Source organism: Bos taurus, chromosome 20 (assembly GCF_002263795.3).
Source record: "Bos taurus isolate L1 Dominette 01449 registration number 42190680 breed Hereford chromosome 20, ARS-UCD2.0, whole genome shotgun sequence".
In the NCBI taxonomy this organism is placed as follows: domain Eukaryota; kingdom Metazoa; phylum Chordata; class Mammalia; order Artiodactyla; family Bovidae; genus Bos; species Bos taurus.
In genome coordinates, this window is record NC_037347.1 from 61881362 (window position 1) to 61904007 (window position 22646).

General features: G+C 40.8%; 1 protein-coding gene across 2 annotated transcripts in view; it reads left to right on the forward strand.

Moving 5' to 3' along the window:
- The window catches only part of CTNND2 (catenin delta 2), a 1099643-nt gene that overhangs the window by 666855 nt on the left and 410142 nt on the right, over positions 1-22646 (forward strand). For both annotated transcript variants that reach the window (XM_005221651.5, XM_002696428.7), the window contains exons 8-9: positions 1961-2155; positions 17766-18021. In XM_005221651.5, the coding sequence (XP_005221708.1) occupies positions 1961-2155; positions 17766-18021 (451 nt within the window). The remainder of the gene's footprint in view (positions 1-1960; positions 2156-17765; positions 18022-22646) is intronic.

The following is a 22646-nucleotide window of genomic DNA, read 5'->3' on the forward strand; positions in this document are numbered from 1 at the left end:
AAAAGAAAAGCAGGTCCTTTTACTGTTTATCATTGAATATTTTTAACTGCTTAGAATCAAGGAACAGCAATAAAGTTAAAACTCTAAATCTACAATGGATAGCTTTTATTTAACTATACGACATTTGGATATAATGACTGCTTCCTAGTTTTTTTACACTTGTAAGTCCTTGGAATATTATCAAAACTTTCAGAAGTAGGAAGAACTGACAGCAGGAACTCAAGGCGTATCATACTTAAATATATTCCTGGAAAATACCAGCATGAGATAATATTCACTGTGATGTTGGCATTTGATAAATCAGATGCAATGAACCTAATTATGCAAAACAGTTATTTTGAATCTATCACTCATTGGAACACTGTCTAAACCAGAATTTATTTAATTACTAGCAAAAGGAAAGGTAAGAACTTGCCAACTTTATTCCCTTCCCTTGCCTCAAAACATTCAGTCTTTGTTACCAAGATTGAATTCATAGAAGCCCCAACCTTGCCCCAGTCCTTTGGAATCGCTCTGTTTTCTGTTGATTTAAATGTAAAGCAGCCTATGTGAAGCAACATTTGTTGGCAGTTTCAAAACTTTTGAATGGCTTTATCCTCAAATAAACTAGATGAGAATATTAAAAATCTTTGAGGTTAGACAGTCCTGAAGAAGCAGCCAATCATTGCACATTGAAGATGTTGGCTTTAAAGTGGCCATCAGTGAAGGTGGTAGACCAGCAGGACAGAGAGAGAGCTGCCCACAAACACCACTAAAATCAAGGAAGTGCAACTCCCTCTTACTTTAAGCTGAAAGGGAGGGTTCCCATTTGGGTTTGTTCAAAGGCAGCTGCCAGTTAAATCCTAGTGTACCAGGCAGGGTATTAGCTTTGGAGATTTATCTGAAGGGTCTTGCTAAAATCATCTGTAGCCTCACTTGGCTCTGTGTGCTCCTGTCCTCACCATCGCTGGGTAACCATCTCTCCGTGGTGCCCCTTCAGCGTCCCTAGATGCCCTCCATTCCATTTGTGCCCACGGAGATGATTCCCCTGGCATGTTCACTCCTGGGATTCTGGCCATCCCTATGATGAAATATTCACTCTCCATCAACATCTTCTTGTGTGTCAGCTCAAGCTCTTAGCCCTCCTAAGACTCTGCTCCTCTTGTGTGGATTCCCTGGTCCACAGCTTCAAAGCCACACCTCTTCCCACACAATACAAAAAACACTAAACCAAAAAAAAAAAAGAAGAAGTCCAAAGACACAAATAAGGATTCACAATAATGTGTAGCCTTAATTTAGAAATGAAGCCAGTTTGTGGCAACCATTTGAACCATTTCAGAGGAAGGTAGAGTAGATACCAATCTTTCCATTTGGAGCATAAGAATAAAGGGAATATCACTTTAAAACCTTTTTTTTTTCTTTAAAATCTGCTTCTCTCGGGGATTTAGGCTGTTGTAAGGCTGAACATCTTGGTTCACTCATTGTCCAGGGAAAAACTGCTGATGAAGATGAATTCTGGTCCACTTTTTCAGAATAGCATCAAGATGGCTTGCCTCCGTGGCTTATTTACCTGCTCATACTTTAAATAAGAACTGCCACCGTAAAATTTCAGGCGCAAGAATTGTGGACTAATAAGAGCTTTCTGGGGTGACTTCAGTCTGCCTGGCTTCTTCAGTGAGGAAACCTGCTCCAGTCGTTAGGCTGAGAAAAATGTGTTCCGCTGGCCCTGTGCAGCGTGGATTTATCTCAGCATCATCATCACCCATATTCAGAGATCAGACTCGGGAGCAAAGCGAGGCGGCTGGGTGATGCTGATAAGCTGACAAGCTTGTTCTCTTGCTACCATTGCGCACCGTTCATTGGATTTTCTGCAGATTTCAACGTTTCTGTCCCCCTCCCCAAATTCGAACATGTCTTGGATAAAACAAGTTCTGTCTGAACGTTGGGCGGGTCTGACTGTCTCCTTATTCCTTCCTTCCAGCTGGGTCCCGGGCCTCGTACAGCAGCCAGCACGGCCACCTGGGCCCCGAGCTGCGGGCCCTGCAGTCCCCGGAGCACCACATCGACCCCATCTATGAAGACCGTGTCTATCAGAAGCCCCCCATGAGGAGTCTCAGCCAGAGCCAGGGGGACCCTCTGCCGCCAGCACACACGGGCACGTACCGCACGAGCACAGGTGTGCACTCAGGGCCCCCGGGGCTGTCCACAAGGGGACGGGGAGGCAGCCGTCCAAAGAGGGTGGCCTGTCCCAGAGGGGGACCTTCCCACACCAGGGGGGCCTCTCCACAGAGGGGTGGTCTGTCCACAGTGGGGTGGCCTGCCTGCAGGGGCATGGCCTGTCCCAGAGCGGGGCCTTTCCATACCAGGGGGACCTCTCCACCGAGGGGTGGTCTGTCCACAGGAGGGTGGCCTGCCTGCGGGGGCATGGCCTGTCCCAGAGGGGGCCCTTTCCACACCAGGGGGGCCTCTCCACGGAGGAGTGGTCTGTCTACAGTGGTGTGGCCCTCCCACAGAGGGGTGGGTCTGCTTGGAAGCTTAAATAACACTCCCTTGTGAAAGGGTATGTGTGTGTGTGTTGATGTCCTCTCTCCTCAGAAGCATTGTGAAATGACCTGCTTTTCTCATTAATGTTTCTGATGATGATAAAAACCAAATATGACTCCAGTTGAGCTCCCTGAGTATATTGTAAATGAAAGAAGTCTGGAGGTGGGGAGTGGGGGTTAGCATATTTTGTCACACAGGCAAATCGAAGGTAGTAGTACTAATTTTTTTGTAAATCATTATTAATGTATTTAATGAGTATAATTGCTTTAAGAAAGCAGAGGACGTATAAAGGCATATGTGCTTACCTAAGGCTGGTAAGTGCCTTTTTAATGGTACAGTATGCCTGTTTGGGGGATTCCCTGCTGGCTCAGATGGTAAAGAATCTGCCTGCAATTCAGGAGACCTGGATTTGATCCCCAGGTTGGGAAGATCCCTTGGAGAAGGGAATGTCTACCCACTCCAGTATTCTTGCCTGGGAAACTCATGGACAGAGAAGCCTGGAGGGCTACAGTCCATGGAATTGCAGTTGGAGACCACTGAGTGACTAACACTTTTCTACCTCTTTGGCAACCTTGGGAGGGAAAAAGAAAACATATTTACTAAAAATGTAGCATATTTAGTAAGGCCAACTGAGAATTTACTTCATACACACTATTAGGCTGAATCATAGGAAATTATAATTTAGTGGTTGGTCACTGGTACTTGTGGAGAAGGCAATGGCACCCCACTCCAGTACTCTTGCCTGGAAAATCTCATGGACAGAGGAGCCTGGTAGGCTGCAGTCCATGGGGTCGCTAAGAGTCGGACACGACTGAGTGACTTCACTTTCACTTTTCACTTCCATGCATTGGAGAAGGAAATGGCAACCCACTCCAGTGTTCTTGCCTGGAGAATCCCAGGGACGGGGGAGCCTGGTGGGCTGCCGTCTCTGGGGTCGCACAGAGTCGGACACAACTGAAGCGCCGCAGCAGCAGCCCTGGCACTTGTATATATGGTTCAACTCTCTAGCTCTCCTGGATTAAATATATATTTTGAATTGAACACAACCACAGACCACATGAAGAAGGACAAGTGTTTTCCAGAACATGAAACTGTTTGCAAAATAACTAGTTAAAGGTCACGATTAAATTTGTTGGAGAACACTTAGCTTAACTATAAAATCAATATAATTAAGAAAATACAGAGAATTGCGCTTGGTCTAAAGCCTCCCATGGCTGAGTAAACTTAGAGAATATTATGGTGGTGGTTTGCAGACACTAGAGCTGCCTGCATTTCTAATCATATACGTTATCCTGGTCAGGGGCCAGGATATGGGGATGCTGAAGCTGTGGTCCAGGACTTGGCATCAGGCTCTGCATCTTCAGACTGTTGTAACTTCCAGTTCCCAAGTAGATCATAGCAATTCTGTTAAACTGCAGTATGACACTAAATTATATGTTTTGAAATCCAGGCAAGCTAAGTTGCTTTTATAGCTGATTATTGATATTTGCATTTCAGTATTTCACTCTATCATAGGAAGAAAGGCACAAAATACTCCTTTATTTTACTCTTGATGTTGTAAGTACCATCCCATGTTAATAATACATATCTTGGTTTAGATAGAATACCCATTTATTCTTCTGTCAGAGTTTCTCTTACCTTCAGCCTACTTAATTTGCTTCAGTCTGGGACTGGACTATTTTTGCATTTAGTTGTTGCATATTATTAGCTAAGGTAATTTTATTTCCACACAATCCCTTATAAAAGACGAAGATAACCATCTTAGTGACATTCAGTATCTAATTTGAAGAAAAACTGACAACAAAAGGGATTATATTGGTTCCCTGTTCCATATTCATATGCTCTTAGAATTAGCTCTTGTTGATAAACTTCTGGGGCCTTAATGAAAAATCAACTGCAAGAGGAAAAAAGTATTTTATTCATCAATGCCAAGTTAGAGACAAGGGAAAGATGTTCACACTTTTAAAGAAACAATGACAACAACAAAACTCGTGTTTTCTCTAAGCCGGGGTTGGCAAACTGTTGGCTTATGGTCTAAATCCATCTGGTCACCTGTTTTAGTAGTGCTTGTGGGTTAAAAGTGATCATCGCCTTATAAAATGATTTGTAATCAAACGATGGATACTATTTTGTGATATGTAAGAACACATGAAATCCAAGTTTCTGAGTCCATACAGAGCCACACCCAGTTGCTTTCATATCATCTGTACTTGCTGTCACTCTGCAGTGGCTCAGGGGAACAGGTGTGACAGAGACCATATGGTCAGCCAAGCTGCAGATACTCACCTTCTGGCCCTTTACAGGAAGAGTTTGCTGCCTCCTGGCCTCAGTCGTCAGAGGAGAACCAGGCTGAATGAGTGAAATAGTGCTTTTTCTCCTGTCTCTCCTCTCAAAGAAGGCAGAAGTGTTCTGAGTGCTTCAGAGGGGACAGTCTGTTTGCCCGGCCCTTCCCCTCTAACAGTAATCTCTTGCCCCGGCCGAGATCTGCGAGGTGTGACATCCACATGCCCAAGATGCCATTCCTGCCCACATCTTTGAAATTGAGGCACTTTTGAGGGACTCTGCTGTTTTCACAAGGCTACAGAAATTGCCAGAAGTGCCGGGGTGGTCTCTTGAGGATAGGTGGGGGGAACGTCACTGCTCCAGCTCCTGCACATAAAGCCACAAGCCCTCTCTCCTTCCCACCAGCTTAGATTACTCCTTCTTCCTACACTGAATTCATCACAAGCCCTTCCCCTTCCCTGGCTTACTGTGCAACTCCAGGGACTGTCTCTATCAGAAGCTGCATGATTGAGAAAATGCTTTTAGTCCAGGTATATGTCTCTCCTTTGGCTTCCCCGGTGGCCATAGTGGTAAAGAATCTGCCTCCCAGTGCAGGAGATGTAAGAGACATGGGTTCCATCCCTGTGTTGGGACGATCCCCTGGAGAAGGGAATGGCTACCCACTCCAGTATTCTTGCCTGGAGAATTCCATGGACAGAGGAGCCTGGTGGGCTATAGTCCATGGGGTCCCAAAGAGTCAGACACGACTGAAGCACGCAGCATGCACAAATCTCTCGCTTATAAATTACCTACGTATTATACAATATTATTAAATTCTGGCTAGTAAATTCAGGATTAAACTTTAATAAAGAAACACTTTAAGATTGCTTTCCCATATCCAGAGGGTCATTTTCACATCCTTTATGTTTTATGCACCCATCGTTAGTGCCGCCACTGATGCAGACCTATAGGAAGCTTCCAGAGCCAGAGCAAATACCCTAATTCCTTATGAGATGAGGACATGTTCTTAGGAGCCCTGTTAGACGTGACGTGTTCAGGGGCTGCAAACTTTAGGCTCAGGTTGGTTGCCAAGGTGCCTCTCCAGTCTTACCTCTCTGCCATTAAGTAAGGCCACTGGCTGGGGGTCCTTCAGTTCCATCTGTAGATCATTTCCAGAGATACTTTGAGGAGAGTGGGGCAGGGGAATTGAAGGCCACTTGCCGGCCTTCAAGGAGTCACCACTCACGAATGAAGTCAAGGGTACTATCCTAAACAATTCTATAATTACTAGCTGGTGCCATAGCATCAAGCAGCTGAGACAGGATGACAAAGCACAGAGCCTATTGCCGCACTCAGGAATAGTTCTAAATGCTTTGAATATATTTACTAATCTTTAGAACTGCCCTGTGGAGGAGGTCGTATTATGATGATCACTTTGTAGATCAGAATACTGAAGCATAAAGACATTGAGGACCGATCTCCTTTAGAATGGACTGGTTGGATCTCCTTGCAGTCCAAGGGATTCTCAAGAGTCTTTTCCAACACCACAGTTCAAAAGCATCAATTCTTTGGTGCTAAGCTTTCTTCACATTCCAACTCTCACATCCATATATGACCACTGGAAAAACCATAGCCTTGACTAGACGGACCTTTGTTGGCAAAGTAATGTCTCTGCTTTTTAATATGCTATCTAGGTATTAATAGCAGCACAAAACAACACGTGCTCTCGTTTTTTTCCTGGATAACCTATAGCTCAGGATTGTACTATGACTCCTGACCCCTCCCCAGATGTCTTTCCACTGGTTTCTGGGCAAGGAGTGGGGCTGTGGGACAGTGTTCACCCTTCGCCCCTCAGTGCTGCAGCTCTGCCTCTATCTGGCTGTATCTTCTGTGGTTTCTCTTCTTTCCCTGTCCTGCTCACTCCTGTGCTGACTGAACCTGGGCCTCCCTCACTCCAGACACCACTAGGGCCATCCTGAGTTATAGACTGTGCTAGAACTGAGAGATACCCTGAGATGACTATACAGAGAAGAGCAGGAAACAGCTATAGTCCTTGAAGATAAGACAGGTTAAAGCTTCCTAAATCTCCCCACTAAAGGCAATTTCTCACTTAGCTTTTTCTCCTATGCCCAACCTACAGCATCTTTTTCCATCCCTCCTTCTTGGCTTCCGTAGTTAGCCTCTCACCCCTGTTACTTTATTGCGAAGACTAATTTCAATCCCAGAAACCAACTCAGACAAGGAGCACAGTCTACCTTTGGGGGATCAGAAAGGTCCCCAAGGCTTTCCTTAACCAAAGAATTGTTGTGGTTCCACCAGCTCCGTGGTATTTGACTTCTTTGTGATCCCATGGACTGCAGCATGCCAGGCTTCTCTGTCCTTCACTGTCTCCCCAAACTTGTTAAAACTCATGTCCATTGAGTTGGTGATGATATCCAACCATGTTGTTCTCTGTTATCCCCTTCTCCTCCTGCCCTCAATTTTTCCCACTATTAGGTCTTTTTCCAATAGTTGGCTCTTTGCATCAGGTGGCCAAAGTATTGGAGCTTCAGCTTCAGCACCAGTCCTTCCAATGGATATTCAGGGTTGATTTCCTTTATCATTGACTGGTTTGATCTCCTTGCAGTCCAAGGGACTCTCAAGAGTCTTATCCAGCATAATAGTATGAAAGAAACAGCTCTTCAGCCTTTAGCCTTTTCTTTGTCCAGCTCTCATAGTCATACATGACTACTGGAAAAACCATAGTTTGGACTGTACGGACTTTTTTAGGCAAAGTAGTGTCTCTACTTTTTAATACATTGTCTAGGTTTGTCATTGCTTTTCTTCCCAGGAGCAAGGGTCTTTTAATTTCTTGGCTGCAGTCACCATCCACAGTGATTTTGGAGCCCAAGAAAATAAAGTCTGTCACAGTTTCCATTGTTTCCCATCTATTTGCCATGAAGTGATGGGACCGGATGCCATGATCTTTGTTTTCTGAATGTTGAGTTTTAAGCCAGCTTTTTCACTCTCCTCTTTCACTTCCATCAAGAGGCTCTTTAATTCCTCTTCTCTTTCTATGTAAGGGTGGTGTAGTCTTTATGTCTGAGATTATTGATATTTCTCCCAGCAATCTTGATTCAAGCTTGTGCTTCATCCAGCCTGGCATTTCTCATGATGTACTCTGCATATAAGTTAAATAAGCAAGGTGACAATATACAGCCTTGACGTACTCCTTTCCCAATTTGGAACCAGTCTGTTGTTCCATGTCTAGTTCTAACCGTTGCTTCTTGACCTGCATACAGGTTGCTCAGGAGGCAGAGAAAAGTGGTCTGGTATTCCCATCTCTTTAAGAATTTTTCACAGTTTATTGTGATCTACACAGTCAAAGGCTTTAGCATAGTCAGTGAAACAGAAGTAGATGTTTTTCTGAAATTCTCTTGCTTTTTCTATGATCCAGTGGATGTTGGCAATTTTATCTCCAAAAAGTTACCTAACCTTGATGTTAGAGACTTACATACATGCATTTGTATACATTTGTGTACATGTTGGAGGATCAGGATCGGCAGATCTCACTTTTTGCCTGTTTTCTGCTGCAGGCTGGTGGACGGTGATGCCTACAGTAGGGTTCACAACTCACACACAAAGTCAACTGGATTTTATTCAGCTAAGCTGGCACTCTGTGGGCCATGCCTAGGCCAGGGAGTAGCACCTGAAGAGTAACTCCTGCCCCTGTCCCAGACCTCACTCTGACCCTTTGTGCTCAGGCACTCCAGCCAGTGCTGGACAATGTCAACAACGGCAATAAAAAGCACAACATGAGAGTTGTGAGCTAAGTTTTATTTGGGGCAAAATGTGGACTATAACCTGGGAGACAGCATCTCAGAGAGCTCTGAGAAACTTCTCCAAAGAGGTATGGGGGAAAGTCAGGATATGTGTGATTTTAGTGAAAGGGGAATACATGCAATGAAGCACACATTTTGCGGAAGGTTGCTGCTTTCGTGAAGAACAGATGTCAGCATTTATGATTTTAGTGCTTTTCTTGATGCGAAGAGATTGGGCTCATAAAACCATTTCCTGAAAATAACTAGCTGAAGATTTGTTCTGCCAGTTTTGCCCCAAGCAGAGTACCTCATTCCAGATCTCCACCCTGAACTCCTTTCAGGGGTGTTGAAGGTCAGCAGTCACAGCATCTTGTGATTTAATCCTTGTAGTGGCAGATGGCAAGTGCCAGTTTTTAGTTGGCAACAAGACCTACAGCCCTTTCCACACTACCCAGTCCCAGCAGAAGGGAGCAGGCTCTGTGATGACCTGCCAGCCTCCCTGGGCTTGGATGTGGTCTTTGTAGTGAGGCAGAGATAGTAGAGCAGTGGCCCACATGCATCAGGATGGGATTGGGACAGGAAGCAGCATGGTGGCCCCAAAGCAGCAAAGTGACCCAAAAAAGGGTCAGTTCCTGAATCAGCAGTGGTCCCCACTCATCAGGGTCCCCAGAGGGGACCCTCTCCCCAGATGCATCACTCCTCTCTCCCTGCACAGGGAGGCCAGATCCTGTGCCTGTAGCAGAGACCAGGCCAGTGAGTGAAGAGTGGGATGGTGGAGCAAATACCCTCTGGGACCATCCACCCAGTGTCTGAGGCCTTCTTGCACAGTGAAAATTTGAAGAGGCACTCTTTTAACTAGGGTGTCTGTTTAAATAAAACATACCTTTTGTCTGGGATAAGGACTTGTCCAAATCAGAGCTTATATAATAAGGAGAGCAGCCAGACAAAGACTGTGTGATACTCAAGGATTTGTGTGTGGTGAAGTCTATTAAACTGAAACTAAATAACACAGATTTTTATTTCAAACTCAAGCATTCAGTGACTGTCAACTTAGGAGTCGTTTGATTAACACATACTTGACTCTGACAACCCCCCATAACATCTTTCTAAACTAGCAAAAATGGCCAACATCTGCTGAGATGATAGTCTTGTGAATTTCTTTTCAGATAAATGTGATCCTGAGTGGAGAAAACAAGCTTTCTATGGTGAATGTGTCAGCTTGTAATAAAGAATGAATTATCATAGGTACATAGCAAAGGGAAAATCTGCTAACTGTCCTGATGAGATTGACAAATATTGCAATATAAAAAGGAAGAAGAATATGATGAAAATATTTGTCTGGATGGCAAAAGCATTATTTTAAAATTTTAATTTTCTGCAGTAATAGCTATTACTTCATAAAGTTATAGAGGGATTACATATCCCCTTTACTTTCATAAAATTTTACTACTATTGTTCAATAAAATATAAATAACATTTTCAATTAAAATCATCATTTGAGTCCTCGAAAGGTAGAATATTAACAGTTTATTACTTATTAAATACTGTTACTTCAAATTATAAAAATAACTACTTCTCATTAGAACAAGTCAGATGTGATCCTCTATAATCTCTTAGTTTAAAATTTTACCTCTTTTAAGTCTAAAAAGTCAGGGGTACATTATTACCCAGTTGGCGATTTTTAATGAATCTAATGATAAATATTATCTTAAAATCAATGAAAGCTTCCAGATTCTTAGCTATATCCATTCACCAAAATGGTAGAAATACAAATTCTAATTACAGCTGAAGGAGAACAGAGTGTTTGCTGGTAGATCAGTTGATAAAATTTAAAAACAGCAGCAACAACATTAGGAAGCCTGGTGGACTGCCGTCCGTGGGGTCGCAAAAAGTCAGACCCAACTGAGCGACTGAACAACAGCAACAAGCGACGTCAGTAATCAGCATCAACACTAATAATGAGTCCGTTACTACAAAAATCCTGCATTAGATGCCTCTCCTCCACAAACACAGTGACATATGAGGTTAAAAAGAATTGTGTTACATTTACCCTTGAATATTTTTCCATTGACCTTGATGCTGGGAAAGATTCAAGGCAAAATGAGAAGGGGGCGACAGAGGATGAAATGGTTAGATAGCATCACTGACTCAGTGGACATGAGTTTGAGCAAACTCTGGGAGATAGGGAAGGACAGGGGAACCTGGCGTGCTGCAGTGCATGGGGTTGCAGAGAGTCGGACATGATTTAGTGACTGAACACATCTTTCTGTTGAGCTTACTTTGGATCAACCTCTGCAGACTGCGGAAAATTGGAAAGATATTTATGGTTCAGTTCTGGATGATAATACTATTGGGAATATAGTAGATTAGGTAAAGTTTCCTCATTTCTGAAATGATAATCATTATTATTTAAGTAATAACTTTACAAGTATATAGGCTGGCACTTCCCTGGCGGTCAGTGGTTAAAACTGCACCTCCCAATGGAGGAGGTGTGAGTTTCTTTCCCTGGTCAGGAAGCTAAGATCACACATGCCTCATGGCCGAAGAACCAAAACATAAAACAGAAGCAATATGGTAAAAATTCAACAAAGACTTTAGAAACATACCTCATCAAAAAAAAGAAATCTAAAAGGTAAAAAGTTATAGGCCATGTTCTTGGACACATTGTCACCTCAGCCATCTTTATTTTCTAAATTTGCAGAAGGAATATTATTTAATTAGCTTGTTGTTTGCTTCCTTTGTATTTTATAGCACATGTAAAAGTATTTTATGTTTTCTTATTTCTAGCTATATAAATATACATAAAAGCAAAGATAAATAATACAAAACCACAAATAAATGTTTTTCTTTCTTCTGTTGAACCCTACTTTATATTCCATCGCCCAAGTTTCTTCAGGTGCCAGAATCTTGTATTTTACTCTGTTTTCTTTTTTTCCTCTTTCAGTAAATAATGCATGCAACCATCTCCTCATCAAAATAGGGTGTTTGATTTTTATTGAAAAGGATCTCTCTTCCCTTCTTTCAAACAAACACAACACATAAAACATCTGTTTGTTTGTTTTTTTCTTTTCTCTCTACACACTAAACCTTTATTTGTGTAGCTCTACGGAAAACCGATAATTTCATGAACAGCATGAAAAGGTGAAGTATCAAGTCAACTGCTGAAGAGGCTACTTTAAAAATCTCCCCAAAGAGACCGGCAGTGTGGTTCACTGAGTTGTAAGGGCTTATTGAGGGGAGAAGGGGCTGTTTGCAGAGCAGGTGAGATGAGAGAGGAGTGTTTACAGAGCTGATAAAGCACCCTTTCCCTCAAATGTTTGCCATAAGAAGGTTCAATTGAGTAGAGTAATCCTCTAAGGTGGGCGATTTGGCCAACGGAGCTCTAACTCAAATGAGAGAAAACGTATACCGGGACAGAAATTAAGCGAAATTTTGCATTAAAGAAAAAAGTCTGTTAATTGTCTGATCAATATCAGCTTATCTGTATTAATAGAGAGTCACAGTCTTCATCAGCCACACCACAGTCTCAACAGGCATGGCACAAAGGGAGAATTCAGTCTTTCTTGAAATCATTCCTTTACATCATGCTTAAAAAAATCAGGCATTACATCACTGTATTATTGACAGTTTGAGATCTTTTAGTTTCTCGTGCATTTTCTTCTATATATGAGCATATACGCTCAGTCGTTCAGTTGTGTCTGACCCTTTGAAACCCCATGGACTTTAGCTCACACACCAGGCTCTTCTGTCTATGGGATTCTCCAGACAAGAATACTGGAGTGGGTTGCCAGTTCCTCTTCCAGGGGATCTCCCCAACCCAGGGAACAAACCAGTGTCTCCTGCATCTCCTGCACTGACAGATGGATTCTTTACCCCTGAATCACCTGGGAAGACCCACATGATCATATAATCTACCCTTTAAAATAGTCTTTCTCCCTGTTTGTATTGCTATTTTGCATTGTTTTTCCTTGCATTGATCAGTCTCTAATTTATTTGAATTTTGCAATATCCATTTGAATTCTGATTTTATATTTTGAAATTCTCATCAGGTACCCTTATGTATTGTGACCTAAGAGAAGTCGAAACTATGGCTTCAGGAATTATACTTCTGAAAGGCCATTTGTTAAATGATACAAATGTGATTGTCATTTTTAAATAAGATCTTTCTGAAAGTCATTTATCTGCCTTAGATTTCATAGTCTACCCACTTTTTTCTTAATATATCACTGATTAAACTAAGACTCAAAACACTTTAAAATTAAGATAAGTATATGTATCCTATTCTTGATTTTCCCAGAAATAAAGATATTTCGGAATATCAATAAATTCAATTAAATAAGAAATTGTATAAATTTGTACACCAAGGTGTAATAATTTTTCCCTATATTATTCAAGTTGTTGGTCCTTATTATAGACCCATCTCTTTTCTGTACTTTTGGGAGACATTTCCCTTAATTTTAGGCCTCTCATGAATTTTTCTAAGTTTTCTCACTATGTTAGGTACTTCAATAATACACATATTTGAGATTATAAACCTGGTCCAGTTTATAAAGCTGGTAGTTGTAATTATAACCTCTGGAAGTGGGGTTCAAGGGTTTGAATTACTTCTCTACTAAATATAAGGCAAATTTGGGCAAGTTATAGCATCCCTCTGTGCCTCAGTTTCCCACTTGTAAAGTGACAGCAAGTTTATTATCATATTGGGTTGTTGGAGGAAATAAGAGTCAGTCAGTTAGTTCAGTCACTCAGTCATGTCCAACTCTTTGCGACCTCATGGACTGAAGCTTGCTAGGCCTCTCTGTCCATCGCCAACTCCCAGAGTTTACTTAAACTCATGTCCATTGAGTCAGTGATGCCATCCAGCCATCTCATCTTCTGGCATCCCCTTCAATCTTTCCGAGCATCAGGGTCTTTTCTAATGAGTCAGTTCATCATATCAGGTAGCCAAAGTATTGGCGTTTTAGCTTCAGCATCAGTCCTTCCAATTAATATTCAGGACTGATTTCCTTTAGGATGGACTGGTTGGATCTCTTTGCAGTCCAAGAGACTCTCAAGAGTCCTCTCTAACACCACGGTTCAAAAGCATCAATTCTTCAGTATTCAGCTTTCTTTATAGTACAACTTTCACATCCATACATGGCTACTGGAAAAGCCATAGCCTTGACTAGATGGACCTTCGTTGGCAAAGTAACATCTCTGCTTTTTAATATGCTGTCTAGGTTGGTCATAACTTTTCTTCCAAGAAGCAAGCATCTTTTAATTTCATGGCTGCAATCACCATCTGCAGTGATTTTGGAGCCCAGAAAAATAAAGTCAGCCACTGTTGCCACTGTTTCCCCATCTATTTGCCATGAAGTGATGGGACCAAATGACATGATCTTAGTTTTCTGAATGTTGAGTTTTAAGCCAGCTTTTTCACTCTCACTTTCATCAAGAGGCTCTTTAGTTCTTCACTTTCTGCCATAAGGGTGGTGTCATCTTCATATCTGAGGTTATTGATATTTCTCCTGGAAATCTTGATTCAAGCTTGTGCTTCATCCAGCCTGCCATTTCTCATGATATACTGTACATGTAAGTTAAATAAGCAGGGTGACAATATACAGCCTTGTATTTCCCTTTCTCTGTTTGGAACCAGTCTGTTGTTCCATGACCTGCATGGAACTGTTCTAACTGTTGCTTCCTGACCTGCATGCAGATTTCTCAAGAGGCAGATCAGGTGGTCTGGTATTCCCATCTCTTTAAGAATTTTCCAGAGTTTGTTGTGGTCCACACAGTCAAAGGTTTTGGCATAGTCAGTAAAGCAGATGTAGATGTTTTTCTGGAACTCTCTTGGTTTTTCGATGATCCAATGGATGTTGGCAATTTACTCTAGTATTGGGTTGTTGGAGGAAATAAGAGTACGCACTAGTTAAACACTTCCAGGAGTTATAAAGTCTGATATCCACCCTTTATATCAGGCAAGGACTTGTTACTCCATGTGTTATATCCAATCTCTTTCTTAACATGAACTGATTTCAACATTATTAAGTAGTAATAATAGTTGTTGTTGTTCATTCCCTGAGTCATGTCTGAGTCTTTGCCTCCCCATAGACTATAGCATGCCAGGCTCCCCTGTCCTTCACTATCTACCCCCTGGAGCTTGCTCAGATTCATGTCCGTCACATTGGTGATGCCATCCAACCATCTCATCCTCTGCCGTCCCCTTCTTCTTCCGCCCTCAATCTTTCCCAGCATCGGGGTCTTTTGCAATGAGCCAGCTCTTCGCATCAGGTTGTTTTGCACTTACTAGGCATTAATAGCTTTTCTTGCCTTTAAAGCAAACAGTCATCCCAATGGGCCCTTGTCTTCTTTTCACTTTACAGTTAGAAAACCGGAGATTTGAGAACTCAGTTACTTGCCAGATACAAATGATTGACTAGAAAGCCCAGATGTGGCCCTGACTGTTAGCTTCAGAAGCCAAGCTCTGAATGTGGAGTTCCCTGACATTTCATCCCCAAAAGGCCAATGCCAGTGTAGAATATATATCTGAGCCTACCAACATTCATAAACTGCCCTTCACCTTTTCTCCTCCTCTTACTGTGAGACGTGGTCTTCTTGCTCCTGCTCTGTTAATTGCATTTCACACTCTGCTTTCACCTTTTGGTCCAGTCTCCCTTGCAGCTTACGTGGTCTCAGTTCCCCAACCCGGGACTGAACTGTTCCCCCTGAATTGAGAACGTGGAGTCTTAACCACTGGATTGCTAGAGAATTCCCTATTCTCTTAAAATTGATTCACAACTCTGAGAGTTTTTTTTTAACTTATATTATCATTTTTTAACAATAGTGTTTTGTCATGTTTCAGTCTCCTTTTTTTTTTTTTTTAACATTTTGTGTTTCAGCCTTAAGTCGTCATCCTTGCCATTTTGCCTTCCCTTCCTATTAACCTCTGTATTTTAAAGTATTACTAACAAATAATTTTGTATAGAAAATGATTTTTCTGATATTAGCAACCCTTTTCAGGAAGCTTTAATATAGATATTTAGTTCCTGAATGAAAAAATTGTATTTATCTGAAAAAATGTCAGGTTCCCGTTAGTTTTCCCTTTTGCCTTTAATTTGCTGACTGGCTTTTCACAACTTGTCTAGAAAATGAAACTTTGTTTACCTTTGGGCATTTGTTCTTCCAAGAGCATGGTTATGCCTGGCCTGAATTTTAAATCCCTGTTCCCATGACATATAGCACATTGTTCATAAATATTAAAATGTGAATTTTAATTAGACATGCTTGCAAAATTTTGGAGAAAATATAAATGCTTCAGAAACTGCATAAAGACATAAGACAGATTTTCTGGTTGTGAACTTAATTTTTTATTAGTCTAATCCAGTGACTTTGAAACTTAATCCATCAGGGCAACCCTTGTCATTTCAAAACCTGAGTCTTTTGGGAGTATACACACTTTTTGTTTAGAAAGTTTTCTGAAATATTTTTCTTGTCTTCACTGTGTCATGGTGCCTGGTCTCCTGACTTTGGTTATTATAAGATTAAGTTTTAAAAGGTCATTGGAAATGAGAAGCCCTGACCTCTTGATTAAAATCAGTTCTCATATTAGAATAGATTTCTCCAGTTCACTTTGCAACTTTTTTTTTATCATTTTGACATCAAATCCTTAACTTCCTTTAATATTAAACTATTATTTTTTTCTTTCTTTTATATTTGATTTTGAATATGTCTTCTATTGTGAGAGAGAATAAGTTTTATCACCATTTACTGAGTAGTGCTCAAAAAGTCTGAGTTGTAGGATGTGATTGATAATTGGAATCTAATTCTGTGTAGAACTTGCATGTCATATGGTCATATCTAGACACAGGATATATTTTTTATGAAGTATAGCTAATTTACAATGTTGTGTTAGTTTCAGGCGTACACCAAAGTGGTTCAGTCTTATATATATATATATATATATTTGTCCTTTTTCCGGTTTCTTTTCCCATATAGTTTATTGCAAAATATTGAGTAGAGTTTCCTGTGCTGTAGAGTAGGTCCTTTTTAGTTATCTATTTTATATATAGTAGTGTGTATATGTTCGTTCTGAGCTAGAAAGTAAAGGTGCCAACTAATATTAATCATGGATAATGATCAAACAGTTATTAACAAATCACATTCTATTAATATGGAAGATGCTATTTTCATTGTATAGGTCACCTAAATCTTAGATGTCAAGTATTTTTGAGAACCAGATAAAAGTAATGATAGGAAACAGACTCCAGAGAACCCAGGAAGGAAACAAAAAGCTGAAATTCAGCTTGGAAATAGTCAAACCGATTTTAGTAACTGGCGTCAGATCTTCTTCCGACAATTTAGGCGTTATTGAAAAGATGCAAATACTTCTGGAAAAGCCAAGTCAGCACCTTATTTTGTCTGCGTTGCAGTCGGGTGGGTCTTCATCGCCTCTAGCATGCCTACCCTTCACCAAGGGTATTTGTTAGTATGACAGCTCAAGTTGAAAAAGAGACATATAAAAATCTGGTGGGTGTTAAACTTTACAAGAACTGTCCCGTCCTGCATTTAATGCTCTAGCACTAATTACAGACCCATGTCCGCCTCCACCCCCACGGATACACGCCCCCTCACTTTCCTTGTTTTCTTTTATTTGGGAAAAATGAACCACATTACTAAATATGTTTCACACCCTTCATAAAATTAATCTATCACCCCCTGAACGAACACTGCCTCAATTTTCTCAGCTGAAACAATGAAGAACTCACTGCCCACGAGTCCTTGGAAAATATCCCTTCCATTTCTTCTGGGTTTTAGCTCCATACAGAGTTTACGAGTCAGATGAGCAGACCTCTTCCTGGAAGTCAGTAAGCAGGAAACACATCACAGAGGCATTTTCATCCTAGAGATGAAAGGGTTGTTCCTGAAATACTCGGTTGGCCTGAAAATTCGTTCAGGTTCTTCCCTAAGATGGAATGGAAAAACCCCAACGAAGTTTTGGGCCAACGGAATAGCATGCTAATTGTCATTGTAGTGGATAACATTGGATGCGTTAGTTCAAATGTAACAATTTTGTTAATTCTTTCAAACCCTTGTGTTTTGTTTTGTTTTTATGTGTGTAATTTCCCCCCTGCCTAGACCTGGTGAACCGTTTCTGTGAGCAGGTCCTCAATTTTTTACTCTGTCCCTACTTTCCTGCCCTAGCCCCGTCCTCCCCCGGTGTCGACTCCGTCCCCTTGCAGCGCACAGGCAGCCAGCACGGCCCGCAGAGCGCCGCCGCAGCCACCTTCCAGAGGGCCAGCTATGCCGCCGGCCCTGCCTCCAGCTACGCGGACCCCTACCGACAGCTGCAGTACTGTCCTTCCGTTGAGTCTCCGTACAGCAAATCCGGCCCTGCCCTTCCCCCTGAAGGCACCTTGGCCAGGTCCCCATCCATCGACAGCATTCAGAAAGATCCCAGGTAGGTACCAACCTTTTCCTCTCCCCCCATCGCTGCTAAAGAGGTATTCTAACCAGACCTGTGACTGCATGATTGTTTTTTGTTTTTGCATCACTTGATTGCATCCGTGTCTCTGGCTGAGGATGAAAGGGTTGACTTTGGTTGACTTTCACCATCTTCTGTTTGATTTGGAAAATGGGTGTTGGTCGTGGATCTCTAGTACCTTCTGCAGTTCAGTAGCAAAGACTATCTTTTGATCCGAACATTTGTAGGTGCTTGAGGGTTTCAGCTGGTTGTGAGATCTGGAACAGCTTTCTGTGGTGCAGTAGAAACACAGGATGGAGGCTGTACCGTTTGACTTCGGACACTGTGGTCTAGGTATTTCTTGTCTCAGGAGACGCGCGCTTTGTCACCTTGCATGTTTCCATGCATGAGTGGAAAGTGGATACAGGTTACACTAAAAATTGGAAATTCAGAAAATCTTTGTTACCTTCATTTTTGTGTCTGAAAATAAACATCAGGCTGAAGTTGTTTTCAACATTGATTAAAAATTTGAATATAAAGCATTAAAGAAGTTGTTATTATTGAGAAAAAAAAATTTTTTTTTGCTTTCTTGTTTCAACAGTGGCCAAGGCTTTAGTGATGCTCTACTTCTGAAATTGGAATTGAATTCCTGTAGAGTTAAATGATGTTTTATTCATAGGCATTTGATTTATGCAGAGTCCCATAAATATATATCTGCATCTGTGAATACTATAGATATGTCAGGTTCCTTGTATGTCTTTATAGCTGGCATCTGACTTGATTCTGGTGGTATACTTAAAATTCATCTCAAGGAATTTTTGGGTATTTTCTCTGATAGAGCACACAATGCAAGTGTACTGTATTGAGGGGTTTGCATAGATTCTTTTGTAAAAAGAAATCACCTCTACATACATAAAAGGCAGAATGGGACCATTTTATGGTATTCTTTAAGATAGCTTCTTTAGCACAATTCAAGCCTACTTGGAGGGCCTAAGGTAAATATTGTATGTGGTAAAACCTCCATTGTAAAGGAGAATTATAGTAAATGTTCACTGCTAACTACTAGAAATAAGAAAAATTCTTATATTTGCATTATTCAGCATCCTGTTCCTCTAGGCTTTCAGTCGAAACAAGGATCTCTATCATCTTTGTCCAGAAATTTGCTCTAAATCCTTTGGTGTTCTTGGCAAGTGTGGGTAGAATGCTCTTCAGATAACACAACACTCTCTATTCATTTATTTTTAAATTTTGCTGTACTGGGATATAGTTTGTTTACAATAGGTTAGTGTCTGCTGTATAGCAAAGTGATTCAATTATACATATGTATATAATCCTTTTTTATATTCTTTTCCATTGTGGTTTATCACAGCATATTGAATATAGTTCTCTATGCCATATAGTAGGAACTTGTTGTTTATCCATCCTGTATATAATAGTTTGCATCTGCTGATGCAAAACCCCCAATCTATCCCTTCTCCAAAGCTCTCTGTTTTTAAATATTCTTTCTAAATATGTTATTGAAAACATGTAGAAATAGAACAGTAGCACACTCTTAAGGAAATGCTAAATAGGAAAATACATAATTGAATTGGCAGTGCTTTATTTAACATTTAAAATATAAATTGAGGATAAGCATATAATCTTCAGTGAAGAGGTTTTTAAATTTTCATATTAGGGGAATTTGGCCTAATAGGAATCCAAATTTATGTTTCTCTCACTACAACTTAGCTTCTTTATTTCATATTGTGTATTAAATGTGTTACACTTTTAAATGGCATATCCTTTTCATTTTATATTGCTCTCCCTTTTATAGCCTTTTTTCTTCTTTCAGCATATCATCATCAGACTGTCATCTTTTCAAGTTATGGATTATGTGACATATATTTAATGAGTGCCCATTATAAACCAAGAAAGAGAAATAGCTGTAAGAAATGAGAGCGAATAAGAGTATATTGGCCACTCATCCTTTGTAGGAGTAAACTTATAGGCAAATCAGTGTTATATGAATTGCAAGTTACTATGTTATTTTTAAGAATACTAATGTCAGAAAGAAAAACAAATATTGTATATTCACTCATATGTGTGGAATCTGGGCTTCCCTGGTGGCTCACACGGTAAAGATTCTGCCTTCAGTGCAGGAGACCTGGCTTCAATCCCTGGGTTGAGAAGATCCCCTGGAGAGGGGAATGGCAACCCACTCTGGTACTCTTGCCTGGAGAATTCCATGGACAGAGGAGCCTGGTGGGCTGTATGCTTCATGGGGTCTCAAAGAGTCGGACATGATAGAGCAACTAACATGCACACATACATAGGGAATCTAGGGGCCTTCCCAGGTGGCACTAGTGGAAAGAACCTGCCTGTGATGCAGGAAACCTAAGAGAGGTGGTTTTGATTGCCGGGTTGGGAAGATCCCTTAGAGAAGGGAATGGCAACCCACTCCAGTATTCTTGCATGGAGATTCCCCATGGACAGAGGAGCGTGGTGGGCAGCAGTCCATAGGGTCACAAAGAGTCAAATATGACTGAGTGGACTTAGCACACACACATGGAATCTAGGAAATGGTACTGATGAACCTGTTTGCAGGGCAGGAATGGAGATGCAGACGCAGAAAACCTACTTGGTGGACACAGCGAGGGAAGGAGGTGGTGGGATGATTTGAGAGAATAGCACTGACATATATATACACTACCATGTGTAAGGTAGCTGGTGGGACGCTTCTGTATAGCATGGGGAGCCTAGCCTGGTGTTCTCTGATGACCTGGAGGGGTGGGTTATGGGGTTGGCATGGAGGCTCAGGAGAGAGGAAATACACACACACACACACATATATATATGTGTTTATGGCTGATTAGTGTTGTTGTATGGCAGAAACCAACACAACACTGTAAAGCAATTATCTTCCATTTAAAAATTTAAAAAAGAATGCTAAAAGCATTGGCTTTAAATAGATGTTATTTCTGAAAAAAAAATATTGTACCACCAACCTAAGGTCAGATACAGGCAAAAGAGACAGAACCAGATCTAGAACCAGAATTGAATAATTATGGCTTCATGTAAAGAGAACTAATAACCTGGCATCATGCGAAATGAGTACATAAAATACAATAATGCCTTTCTTGTAGAGTTTTTTTTTTTTTTTAAATAAAGGAATGTGTCAGAATGTTCACAGAGAAGGTAATGGCATTCACAGTAAGGTAACTCTTGCCTGGAAAATCCCACGGACGGAGGAGCCTGGTGGGCTGCAGTTCATGGGGTCGCTAAGAGTTGGACATGACTGAACGACTTCACTTTCACTTTTCACTTTCATGCATTAAAGAAGGAAATGGCAACCCACTCCAGTGTTCTTGCCTGGAGAGTCCCAGGGACAGGGGAGTCTGGTGGGCTGCCGTCTATGGGGTCGCACAGAGTCGGACACGACTGAAGTAACTTAGCAGCAGCAGCAGCAGAATGTTCAGATTTAATTGAGACATCCCAAATCTAAAATTGTAGTCCACAATCTAATGCTTCTTTTATGATAGCATTTTTGCATCTTCTTTTGAAGAATGAACTTTGGTCCTTCCTAAGTGAATGTTACTAGAACCAACATCTCTTATGTCTGGGGTTCAGAGTAGTTTATCTCAGCATTATAATTTATGATTTAAACTTTTCCAGCTTTTAGGCTTCTTTCTAACTTTTATACATTTTTGGAGACAGTGTGTTAAAGTTTTTTATGTATTATTAAATAGCCAACCATGTAAGCCTCTTTACCATTGCAAACATATTTTTAGAGCACATTACAATTCTCAAAGCACTTTTCCTTACGTCTTTGATGTAATTCTCCTTTGTGGGAGGAAACTGATATCTGCACATTTTGTGCCTTAAATAAGTGGAGAATTGGAAAAATTGACCCATGTATATGCAGGCTAGGCTCCACACTCTTAGGCACATATTTGCATGGACATTTCTATTTATAAAAAGGAAATGGAAATTGCATACCATCTTTTATGGTTTTCTTGGAGGATGAGGGAAAGCACCAGTTTGCTGTGTGTAGGAGTGAATGAAGGAATGAAGGTATTGATACAAATTGTCTAAATAGGTCTGGTCTGTCTGATAATTGCTGATGGCATGTGTGGTCTTTGCTTTGTTTTCTTTTTCTTTCTTTTCTAATATGTGACTTATTCATCTTATTGCAGACCAGTGTCTTTTTTCTATTAACGAGTTTCAATGAGGAATTTTGAAGCAAACCTTCGATTTCAAAGTAAGAATTTGAAATCAAGATAGCCCCAATTCAGTCATTAGACTGGAAACCAGAAGCTTCCTGTTAGCTTTTTTTTTCCCTTTTGGTGTTTTGATGACTTATGTGTATGTATATATTTAGGCTATTTTTTTTTAATTCAAATATAGTTAATTTACAGTGTTATGTTAGTTTCAGTTGTTCAGCAAAGTGATTGTTTATATATATATATATATTTATATATATATGAAATTATATATGTATATCTTTTTTAATTTAGAAGAATTTTTCTAAGTCATAGAATATGAAAGGATTCATTCTAAGTAGTTGGCTTTTTTAAGCTTGCTTAGCTGAATCATATAGATCAGAGCAAAACTTTGGACTTTCCAGTTTTAACTGCTCTTGTGTA